Here is a 12500-nt window from a genome sequence, read left to right on the forward strand (position 1 = left end):
CTTAAATCGCATTTAATAAGGCAAATAACCACACAAAAAGTAAGAAAGTCACCAAGACAATAAAGTAGGCTTTTTATTGAGAACTTTTGTGTGTAAGTATATAGTTTGTTATTGAGATTCCCATACAAATCTTTATAATGTCTGGACTGCCTGTAGTCGCGCCAGTTCGTGTCGTTGAAAACAAGAAACATCGCCAAAAGCCTGATCGTCGTGTGCTGTACCGGGTAATTTTAACAAGTGAAACCGCTAAAATTACCTTTTTACTTTTATGCAGTCGAGTTATTTAGACATTGGAGAATCACTTTAGCGGAATTTTTGCGGTTCAGTTATTCAGCAAGAGGAATACAACAATTCTGAAGTTTACGATCTAGGTGACATTCTTTCAGTGTTGAAATTCATGGATTACTTTAAACTTACTTTTACTTTGTCATTTTCGATTTGTAAGGATACCTAGGACTCGGAAGTGAAATGCTCTTGTAAAGATGGTTGTGCTCAAAAAAGTGCCACAGGTTACTGTGTTTGTGAAACGTGTTCGCCGCAGAAATCCGACATGTTTTTCAATACTATTTGACTTCAAACAGAAATATTTTTTAAAAACAAATATAGACATAAAATACTACCAAAAAATTATGAAATGATAAGTAGAGAACGCATTCAAATCAGGACCCTGAAAGATATATTGACGGATAGCTTTTAACGAAGAAGCTTTTGAAAGGCTTTCTCAGATTTTTCAGTTTCTTTTAATTTTGTGATACACGAATTATTATGCGGGGCGCGCGATGCATTCAGAGTGAAATGGGCCTTTAAGGCGTCTAGAAGTAAAAGATGGGCCGCAGGCAAGAATCATGTTCATTTTTAAAAAGTTTAAAAATCTAAAGAAATTTTGTTTAAGTCAAGCTGTCAGTCGGGGTCGCCAGATGCATAGATTGAAATTGCATTATAGAATTTAAAACATTGTAAAGTACAAGAGCTGTGTATTCTTTGATTGCCCACACTTTGTAGGACAGCCATGTTGGCAATATTAAAAAACCACATATCTGCATTCATTCTCGTTACCAGAGCCTCGGGTCGACCCAAGGCTCTGGGAAACTCTATGCAGGAGAACATGCGGCGTAGCCTTCTCATAGCCAAAAATTGCCTATTTGAATGCACCAATTAGAGACGCTTTTGTTGTTCTTCACGGAAACCAATGAGAAGACATTTTGCTTCAGGGTTCCCCAGAGCTCTTCTCTCCCTAATTCAAGAGGGTTGGGAAATTGATATACATTGTGAATGTTAAAAAAGACCTCCTTAAGGCCCGTTTTAAACGTTGTATTTTACATGAGCATGCCGAATCTAATGCAAATGAAGGAAAACAATAGATATTTTTCATTTGCATTAGATTCGGTATATGTAAAATGCGACGTTTACAATGGACCTAAGTATTTGAGTCAATTGTCTTGTCAGACGAGAGTTTTGCATCTCTTTTACCTTTATTTATACTACTCACAAGACTAACAAAAAACAAATGATAGTAAAAACAAGTGAGCAAAGCAAAGACGTCTTGAACTGATTCTCAGACTGGCATGTTTTCATTATGTTCTTAATTTACTCTGGTAATATCTCTCAGCCTGAACGTTAAGGAAGATTCTTAAAAGAAAGGTCCTTATAAAAAAGAGTATACTGTTCCTAAAATTACGCTAAAATTGTGATTAACGAGAATTTTCTTGCATTCAAAAATTTGCAGTACTTTTTCTATATTGCTTGGAAAATTATTCCAAGGAACTGTAATCGGTTTCGGTGCACGGTCTTGGTTAGTCTCCTTTGCCCGACCCGAGCGGCCGCAAAGGAAACTAGGTCTTGGTACAAACATATCATTGAAACATGATCTTACGAATAGCGGACTGTAGAAATACACATAATTGCTGGGTTGCCAGTATGGTAATCCCAGTCGGAAAGTGGGTGGCATTTGTTGGGTGTTTTTCTTTTTACTGGGTTGCCTATGGCAAACCCAGTCGAGGTCTGCGTTTAGTTTGTTTGTTTTATTTGTTTTATTTTTTATTTTTTATTTTTTTTCCGTGTCGGTAAAAGTCTTGCCTGTCACTCCCCTGGTAAGTGGTGTCTTTGTGCATAGAGCCTTCTGCGCGTATTTTCTTAGGATCGAGAGGGTAGTGGAACTGCGTAGATTTCTCTGGTGGACACAGTAGAATCATTAACTTAGCCAGCAATGGCGTCGAAAGTCATGTAACGCGAATGGCGTTTTAGTGGATCCTTAAACAAAATATACCTTTATGGAGCTCAATAATGGAAAGTCAGTTGGATAAACTAGGCAGGAATCTCAAAAGCGACGAGTACTGGACTTCGACAACAATCTATCGCCCGTCGAGACGAAATCAAAGTGAGCTGTATTTACCTGAAGTACATGGTAATTTGACACGATTGAGTTTCTTGTCTTCACGCACGCAATGAAAAAGGAAGAGGTTTTCGCCTCCAAGAGCAAATATGTTGTTTGTTTCAATAAATTTTTCGCTGGAAAAGGATTCTGTGGTATTTTCTGCCTTTGCGAATTATAATATCATGTTGTGTATTGAATTTTCGACCTTAAGGTTGAAATGTGATATGGGAGAAGTTTTTTAGTATTGCTCTGTAAGCAGGAAGGGTTCACAGGCCTGTTGGAAGCGTGCTTGAGTTTTAACAAAATGAGCCCCAAAATCAGTGAAAACTTGTGACGCAGATGAATAATAAAGTAGCTGCTATTTCCAAAATGATGAAATTACCTGCTGATAAATAACGTCGTACGCGTCTTGGAGAGTAAATTTTGACTTTGCATAAACAAGAGTTGGGCGATTGTGATCTTTGTTTTGACTTCGCTCATTTCATGGTCAAACTTTATAACACTTGACAGAAAAAGAAACTTACAAAAACCCGGTATCTTGCCATCATTTGACACAGATGCTTCACTGTTTGGCGAGTAAACATGCCGCGGTAACTTAATCACGGCGCCCGCTGAATTCCGGCCATGTCACTTTCGATTTTGCAATTTACTTGAACGTAGCAAAAATGTCGCTGATCGTAACTTTTTATATTCTATATTCACGGTTCAAAATTAATATTGTTTTTATTCTCGATCGACCGTCCCGGAAACTTCCTTCTGCTCTTTCTAAAAACTGTGTATCAATAGTTAAACTATTTACTTTTGAATCAATATTTGTTTTGCATAAAGCAAGCTAACAAAATCGGTACCGTGCTGAGTTCGCATTTGTTAGCGTTAATAGTATTTTCGGTCCGATGCTTCTGTTTTATCAAGGGGTATATTGTTTAGGTCACCCATCCAGATTCTAACCCCGCCAGACAGAAAAAAAAAAACTTCAGTGAACTGTGGTATTACAAATCTGTCAGATGCTCAGAGGGCACGCTTAAACTTGTGGTGAAAAGAAGCTGTGAGGGAACTTGAAAATTTTCAACATGTCAGCCCAGAAGCCAATGTTTCTCGCTTCTCTTTTGTTTGTTATTATTCAGAGACTGGAATGCTGTAGTTCAATACCACACAATTCTTTCGGTAACACGTACCACAGGCAACCCAGTGTATGCTTCACGGAAGCATCTGGTTGCACTTTTGAACGTGTTTATCAGATGATCAAATGCCATTATGCAGAGTAAGTTAAACGTGACAAAAGCGCCCTGCAAACGGACGCAAGTCATGCAACAACTCCCAACAATATAAGGACGTGCAGTGTATTATGGGACTGAAATCCGTCTCGATTGGAATGAAATCTTCAGTGTTCATGTAGCTGTGAAGTCAGCTTCATCGTGTACCTGAGATCTCGGAGGAATTGCACAACACTATTCAAAGTCACTCCCATCTCTTTGAGTGAGAAAGGGACACAGTCAAAAGAATTTCGGCTAAACTAGCACTTAAGAACGGATCATCCCCAAAGTTTCTTAAAGCTAGAGCTTTTCCTTTTGCACTATACCCAGCAACTAAGGAGAAATGTTGCAGCATAGCGAGATATGGTCTCATTAACCGAGTTTTCATCCCCCAGAGTGTTGCGAGAAGCCGAACACTGGCTTTGTACAAATGTATTCCATGTTACCGTGCGCCACAGTGTTCAGCAAAAGGTCACAGAAAAGGTCAAAATCAGTAACACACGAGGCGATTCTTTTTTCTTACAACATGTTGACGTCATCTGTGATCTATTACTGAACAAACGCGCTGCAACATAGCATCTATTTGTTAAGTACACTTAACAACTATTCACCAAAATGGAGGTCACCACTAAATAAAGGTAAATTTTTGCTATACACCTCCGAACAACTCGCGCAGGGTTTGTGCCCGAAAATATTGTAATCGTTGCAGCAATAAATGAGTTAAAATAGTTTTAGTATATACTAACCACCTTCACTTCGGTGAATAGTTGTTAATATATATATAGACACATGCATGTACATACATTTTCAGCATCTATGAGGACATTCTGTTACGTAACTAGTGTTTTCTTTGGTCTCGTGACAATTGTTAGAAAGCTGTCACTTTACAGCTTTTGTTTATAGTCAGTAATAACTTAAAAAGGCAAGTAGCTCTCGGCCTCCGTTGTTTTCTTTTTTGTCTCCAAGCTGAGAAATTAAAGCAAATCCAAAAAAGATCTTGTTTCTCTTCACTTCGAAGGTTCTCTTCCAGCCTTTCAAGCGAAGTTTTTCCATCTCACATCAATCTAAAGTTTTTTGTTCTTATTTTCTACAGAAAGTAAACCGAAGATGGCATTCAGGAAACGCTGGGCTGTCACGGCTAAGGGGCTCGTGTTACTCGTAATCTTGATAACTGCCGCCATATTACTTCCACCTCAATCAATGCTGAGAGGTAGTGAGTTTACGACTAGGGCTTCACACCTTGGATCAGATGCTAACCTCGAGTTACAACCAACTGAACAACGAGACAAAGTCGACTCACCTGTGCGGAGAAGTACTCAGTCTACCACTACGAATTTAAATGCTCACCACGACATACAAACAGCTCAACAACGAGACAATGATTCTGTGTTTACTCTTGTGCCGGAAATGCCGCGAAACACAACTGTTTTAATTATCATTAACACGGTCCCGTCTGAGTTTAACAAGAGAAATACGTTAAGACAGACGTGGGCAAAGCAATCATCTTGGACATTTGGAGCTGTTAGTTCTGATTATATTTCCATTTCCAATGACTTCATCAATATTGCATATTTCTTTTTGATGGGATTCAACGGGCGCCATAACGTAGACGAGATGGTCAAAGGAGAATCAAAAGTCCACCGGGACATTTTGCGTGTGAATTTAAAGGAGACTTACCGTGGCTTAATAGATAAACTATTAATTACTTTTGAGTGGGTAACAAGATTAGAGATGAAGCCACATTTTATAGTAAAAGCAGACCACGATGTCTATGTTAAGATACCAGAGCTTGCTTCTTGGTTAGAGAGGTTTTCCAGAACGCCCGCAAGAGTCTACGCGGGGTTTGTTATAAGAAAGGCACCAGTTAAGCGCAATGTCCGAAGTCCATGGTATGTCAGTGAGAAAGACTTCCACCATCAAGCTTTCCCTCCCTATTGCCGGGGGCCGTTTTATCTTTTCTCACGAAACCTGTTTTTAGATGTAGTGAATGCGTCGAAAGTAAACACGCCCTTTCCCGTAGAGGATGCCTACATGGGTCATTTGGTTCAAAAGATAGGCGTAGAACCTCTTATTACGGGTAGGGATGTATTCAATGATCGTCGTTCTCTTGAAAAGGTAGTGCTCAGAACTCCAGAAAACAAACTGAAAATTCCTTCGGGAATTGTTTTAGGAGATTCACTCAGTTCCGCTGCGATAAATCGAATACATCGTGTTTACACGCGGGCCTTTCAAAACCAGGTTAAACGTTCTTAATGTTGCACGTCTGACTTAAAACTATATTAACTCAGGAGCATGCATTGAGTGATTTATGGCCAGATCTGCTTCATCTTTCGACTGGAATCATTTATATCACCTGCAACATTTGAATTGTTACAAGAATTAGCGACCACTGTTTCGTCATTCATTGAGCATTGTTATATACATAAAAAAAAAACGAGAACTCTGATAGGTTGATTCTTGGTCATGTTCCTGATCAAATTCAAATGTATCCCCACCTGGATACAATTCCGCAGCTGTTGCCAGCGCCGGATACAACAGCACTGCATAATATATAGCAAAGCACTTAGTTTCTGTCGTCCCTCGGGTAACTACATAGTTTTGTTTTCCCTCGTGGCCTGGTGTTTTCCTCGGGAGCATCAGGACTCTCGGGAGAACAAATTTAAACTAACTGTTTCCCTCGGGACCATATATTAAATGTATAGAGAAGCTCATGACCTCGAAGCGTTTAAGGACGGTGCCTACTATTGTTGTTGCGCATACGTTCTGCGCATCTCGAGATACTCGAATTTCCTATGTGTGGTCCTTATTAACACAAAGATACTTTTGCGCGGTTCAAAAGTATGCGGAGAAATTAGAAGTTAGCAAGTGATCTTGGTATCCAAAAAGAAAATTGGGGGTAACCACGCATTTTTCCGAGATAATTAAGCTTCAATTTGTAAAAGAACGTCATACTTTGCTTTGTATTTTAAGGCTCTTTACAAATATTGATGATTAAGTATCTTCGAAAAATGCATGGTTACCTTCAATTTTCTTTTTGGATTTCAATGACACTTGTTAAGATCTGCTTTTCCCGCATATTCAGCAAACCGCGTAAAATAGCTTTGAATTAGTAGGCACCGTCCTTAACTCTCGTTCAGAGCTGGGGTTTTTTAAGTTTAAAAATTCAACGCAGCGCGCGCATTTTCCCTCGCGCGCAGCTTCGATCTTATTTTTGTCCATATTTGGGCATAAAATTTGTGGACTAAAATCCCCAGCTTTGTTTCAAGCAAAAGAGTTGCAAGTTACACGCTTCAAAGTCATGTGCTTCTAGTGTATATTATTATGTCACCTGGAATCCTAAAACGAAGATGAACTGTACCTCTTACAGCTCCCCTCTATCCCTGGGTTTTAGGTATCAACTAGCATTTTGAGGGCAAAACAAATTGATTTTGCAAATTCGGGGTACAATTGGTTTCTGAAGCTTTCTGCTACTTATACCAGGACTGTAAGAAAAGCAAAACATGACGCTTTTTCTGCTTTTTCTTAAAGTGCTACTATGACCAAAAATCAATGCTACTTTTTCTTTGCATGCGTATGTTTAGTGAACACGAAGTGACCGAAGTTTTAAGCCTTCATTTCAAAAAGACACCTGTTTATTTTGACTGAAATTTTCCTAATCAATAGGCCGCTATTACTAATTTTAAAATCTTGAGAGAGCAGGATCGAGGATAAGATGACGTCAGAGACTCACTAGTATAAAAATACAATCATTTTATGCGTGTGCACTCGCCTAGATTAATATGCAGCACGGGAGTTTCGAACTTTCAGACTTTTGAAACTATTGTTTTGCATGTATAATAAGCTGCTGCAATTTTAAGCTAGTGAGTCTTTGACGTCATCTTATCCTCGATCCAAACATCTGAGGTCCAATCGGTCAGTCTTGAAACCTGAATAATAGTGGACAATGAAATCCTAATTGGCACTTAAAGAAAACAGCCTTTGGATAAAATTCCACGCGCAAGATTTTGCCAGTCAGGTGTCAAGCAAACACTCTTTCAAAATCTGAAGGAAAATGGAAGTGGATTTTTTTACCATAGAAGCACTTTAACCCAGGTGAATGACACCCGCGGAGCGATTTATTTTTCGATGTTCAATGTCTTTTGGATACTCGGAAAAAATCCAAGTGCTCCTTAGCAAGAGTCGAACCCACAACATTCCGATTACAATGTAGTTCAGATGTTCTACCACTGAGCTATAGAAGAATCGCGGGACAATAATTACATGAACCTAGTTTAACGGCCTGGCTCCAACGAGTCTCCTACAGCTCAGTGGTAGAGCATCCTAACTGGTAATCGGAAGGTCGTCGTAGGTTCGACTCCTGCAAAGGAGCACACGGATTTTTCCCGAGTATCACCGAGTCAATACAGAAATAAACCTCTCTAACCGTAATGTTAATACGAGCAACAGCATAAAAATGTGTTGCAAGTTGCTGCAGCGTGTTGCAGAGAGTAGAGGTTCTTCTTTCTGCAACAAAATTAGCATTTTTTTTTTGTTGCGAGACAGGTTGTGCGTGGGATGTAAAACGCGCAACATCGCTTTTCGACTAGTTTCGCAGCAATGTTGCGAGATAAGTAGGGTGTTTTTGTTGCTCGTATTAACATAACCTGATTCCTTGCCACAAAGTCCCCAAGGTCTTCGCGGCTTTTTTTTACGTGGGAAGAAGTTCATATCTTGACCTGTCTTTTGCGGTTGTAAACGCTTCAGAATCAGAAATCTAATTTTAGGGCTGACAAAACTGAATCAGATGCAACGATAACGCATGACTGAAGTAGGTTTTCCGAGCTCCAAAAACAAAAACACTTCTTTTTAACCCTTTAACACACAAACCGGCTTAAACCAGCCAGACTTAGTATATTACTCAGTCTAACGCCAGACGATTTTACTCGTCATTTCAAATTTCAAACTTGAAATTTTGAGTTGACAAACTCGAAATTTTCTCAAGTGAAGCTATGATCCTCGCAGTCATGAACGCAATTTTTTCAATTACGTAAAGAAGCCTGAAAAATTTAGGACTTCAACGAGGTTTCAACCCGTGACCTCGCGGCGATACCGGTGCGACGCTCTAACCAACTGAGGTATGAAGCCACTGACGTTGGGAGCTGGTCGTTTGTGGATTCTAATGTTCCCGTGAGGAGTGAATGAATGATGAAATGATATATGAAATGGATCATATATGAAGTGCGGATATGAAATCAAGTGAAGCTATGATCTTCGCAGTTATGAACGCAATTTTTGCAATTGCGTAAAGAAGACTGAAAAATTCAGGACTTCAACGGGGTTTGAACCCGTGACCTCGCGATACCGGTGCGACGCTCTAACCAACTGAGCTATGAAGCCACTGACGTGATCATAGCTTCACTTGACTTCATATCCGCAGTTCATATATGATCAATTCCATATATCATTTCATCGTTGATTCATTCCTCACGGGAACATTCGAACCCACAAATGACCAGCTCCCAACGTCAGTGGCTTCGTAGCTCAGTCGGTTAGAGCGTCTCACCGGTGTCGCTAAGTCACGGGTTCAAACCACGTTGAAGTCCTGAATTTTTCAGGCTTCTTTACGCAATTGCAAAAATTCCGTTCATAACTGCGAAGATCATAGCTTCACTTGATTTCATATCCGCAGTTCGTATATGATCCATTTCATATATCATTTCATCGTCGAAATTTTCTGTTTACAAACTCGAAATTTTGACTTTCGAAACTCGAAATTTCGAGTTTAGAAACCATAAATTTTGCGTTCGGAGTAAAATGCAGACTAAGGTTATAATTTAACTGTTCAAAAAGGCCAAACCCTTCAGAAGTGCTAACCTTACGCCTAGTTACTGAGGCACAAAACAATATTTAGGCTTAACTGTTAGCACTTCTAAAGGCTTTGGGCTTTTACAACAGTTAAATTATAACATTAATCTGCATTTCACCCCTTTCGACACTCAATTAAAAACCGCTCTAAGATTTTTTTCGGGGTAAGTGCATGTCGTGACTTAAAATAATTGAGAGATTTTGAAGCAAATCAAGATGTGCTGCACGTATTTCTTGTGTATCTTTCTTGCAACCTAGTTGTGTCGTCACCTAGGAGCGTTGCGTGACGACACAAAACACAGCTGCATGGAAGACGGCTAACAACAACCAGGTTTTCTGAGCCCGCGAGACTGAGCACCCCAGCAAACCATTGTTTTAACGAAAACCGCTGGTCAGCAACCTGGTTCTCGTCATTGCTGTCTGAAGGCACAGTAATACGGGGCAACATTTTTCGTGCAACTTGTCGCGCAACAATGTTGCGTTGCAAGTTGAGATTGTTTGTTGCACGTATTACCACCTTCTTGCGCAACAAAAATTCATGTTGCAAAAAGTAAAAGCAACATCTACTTTTTGCAACACTTAAATTTGTTGCGCAAGAAGGTGGTAATACGCGCAACAAACCATCTCAACTTGCAACACAACATTGTGGATGTCTCTATGCCTGTCTCCTTTAAAAATTTTCTGATCCATCGGGAAATAGTGTCCTTACTGACAGGTTTAAATGGTTTCTGAAAGCTCAACAACAGTTGATACCTAATTAGGGTCATCGCTATGCGAACTAGTCTAAATGTTTTCAGATGACGAACAATACACAGATTAGGCTCCTGATCAAAAGAATCCAATTCAATAGGCTTCTGATGTTTCACTGATCTGGACTGTTTTTGAGGCCTAGGTAGATAAAAGGTGCACTTTTTCCCTCAGTGACATGTCCATATGGTTAACTTTATATCTAGGCAATGAATTGTCTATGTTCGTTGACCAGTTAGCAGAGCCAATAACAACCACTTTGAACCTAACATTTATAAGTTAAATATCCTATGGCCAGCAATCTCGGACATCAGTGGGAGTTGTAACCTTAAGTGTCAACTGTATTTAGAGCTGGGCACTAATTGAAGACAGTGTACAGAGATCAAATCAACTCATATCAAACCATAAGCTTGAGGAGGAAACCGGAATACCCGAAGAAAAACCTCTCGAAGAAGAGTAGAGAATCAACAAATTCAACCCAATGCACATATGACACCAAGCCTGGGAATAGAAACCGGGTCACATTGGTGGGAGGCGAGTGCTTTCAACACTGCTCCATCCCGGCTCCCCTTTGCTGTTTGTCTCCGACCGCGGAGTCGTTTTTAGGGAGCAATTAATATCTCTCCTTCTTCCCACGAAAGGAGGACAACGACTGCCCTAAAAACAACTGCTTAGCTGGCTACGTTGCTTGGGACTCTCTAAAAATTTAAGAAAATGATTACACAACATATTTTCCACACACTCGCGTGACGCCTCAAGTAACTTTGCTTCAAATGGCGTAGAACTGAGGCCTGATTCAGACGCTGCGCATGCTCCACTCATGTGCCGAACCTAACTGAAGACTGAATTAAGTACGGCAAAAGAGCGGCGTCCGAATCAGTTTGGTACGGCAGTTTTAATTTGGTGCGGCAAAAACGTTAAGTTCCACAGGATCTGTCGCATTATTCGACATTGGAGCAGCGGGTGATTTATACGGTGTTCTTCTCATGTGCAGAACCAGATGCATAACTTGTTGCGCACGCCCTTATATAAGTTTAACGACATAGAGACAATGGCGGCAAAGGACCTAGAAGAGTGTAAACTGCAAAAAAATTGACCAAATATTGCTGATTTTTTTTAATTTAAATGTTAAAAGAAACTTAGCTTAGTAGTGAGCAGCACTCTGCGTCTGTCTCTGTAAAACTTGTTTATTCTCCAACGCGTTTCGTCTAGCTAACTTGGACGTCTTCAGGGAGTTTTACATTAATACATAAACAACTGTATTTAAGACATATCTGATGGCAAAAATGACGGCCACAAACATTAAGGTTTGACCGTGTTTTCAAAAAGTAACAGGCGCATCTGTGAAATATTAGAACAAGGCGTAAGAAACGATGTTTTGGGGCCACTAGTTTAGCTAAAACCGTGCAATCAGATATGGCTTAAATATAGACGTTTATTATAATTGTAAAACTCCATGAAGAAGTCTGCGTTAGCTAAACGAAACTCGTCGGAGAATAAACACGTTTCACAGATACAGGTCGCAGAGTTCTGCTCGCTAGTTTAGTTTTTTACGTTTAAAAATAATTTCTAATCAGGGCTACGCTCTCCTTCACAGCCACCATCTTGAACGCTGAATTATAGCGCGAAAATATGGTATCGGACCCAGGCCTTTCTCTTTCTTCCAAGTGAAATAAAGATTAGGCTCGACACACAGTACCACGCGGGAAATCGTGAGTTCAACCCCGGCCGGACCAACACACAGGGTCTTTAAATAACTGAGGAGAAAGTGCTGCCTTTGTAATTACATCTGCAAATGATTAGACTCTCTAGTCTTCTCGGATAAGGACGATAAGCCGGAGGTCCCGTCTCACAACCCTTCAATGTTCATAATCCTGTGGGACGTAAAAGAACCCGCACACTTGTCGCAAAGAGTAGGGCAGGTAGTTCCCGGTGTTGTGGTCTGTCTTCTGTGGTGTATCATGGTTGGGAGGGTAAATGCTCGGAGATATTAGCTACACCAAGCTGCTCTAAAATCCGAGGGTAAATAAAGATGTATGTATGATGTCTGGATCACATGTCGCGCCAATGTCGTTCCAAAGTCGGACTTAACTAAATTACGTTCGGCACATAAGTCGAGTGGCGTCTGAACCGGGCCAGAGTGAGCTCAAATTATCCTGAAAGGGCGCATGGCTTCGATAAACTAATTTTGCTAAGGTTGCAGGAGGTACCGTAGTGTGACCCAGTGGTTAGGTCACTTGCCTTAAGATCGGGAGATCCCGGCTCCAAGACCCGTTATTACC

The 12500-nt window shown here is 40.3% G+C and overlaps 1 protein-coding gene across 2 annotated transcripts in view; it reads left to right on the forward strand.

Annotated features, from left to right (window-relative positions):
* The window catches only part of LOC138033240 (beta-1,3-galactosyltransferase 1-like), an 8978-nt gene extending 2963 nt beyond the window's left edge, over nucleotides 1-6015 (forward strand). For both annotated transcript variants that reach the window (XM_068881013.1, XM_068881012.1), the window contains one exon: nucleotides 4721-6015. In XM_068881013.1, coding sequence (XP_068737114.1) covers nucleotides 4735-5880 — 1146 coding nt within the window. In that variant the 5' untranslated portion in view covers nucleotides 4721-4734 and the 3' untranslated portion in view covers nucleotides 5881-6015. The remainder of the gene's footprint in view (nucleotides 1-4720) is intronic.
* The last annotated feature ends 6485 nt before the right edge of the window (nucleotides 6016-12500 follow it).

Source organism: Montipora capricornis, chromosome 14 (assembly GCF_036669925.1).
Source record: "Montipora capricornis isolate CH-2021 chromosome 14, ASM3666992v2, whole genome shotgun sequence".
NCBI classification, from domain to species: Eukaryota; Metazoa; Cnidaria; class Anthozoa; order Scleractinia; family Acroporidae; genus Montipora; species Montipora capricornis.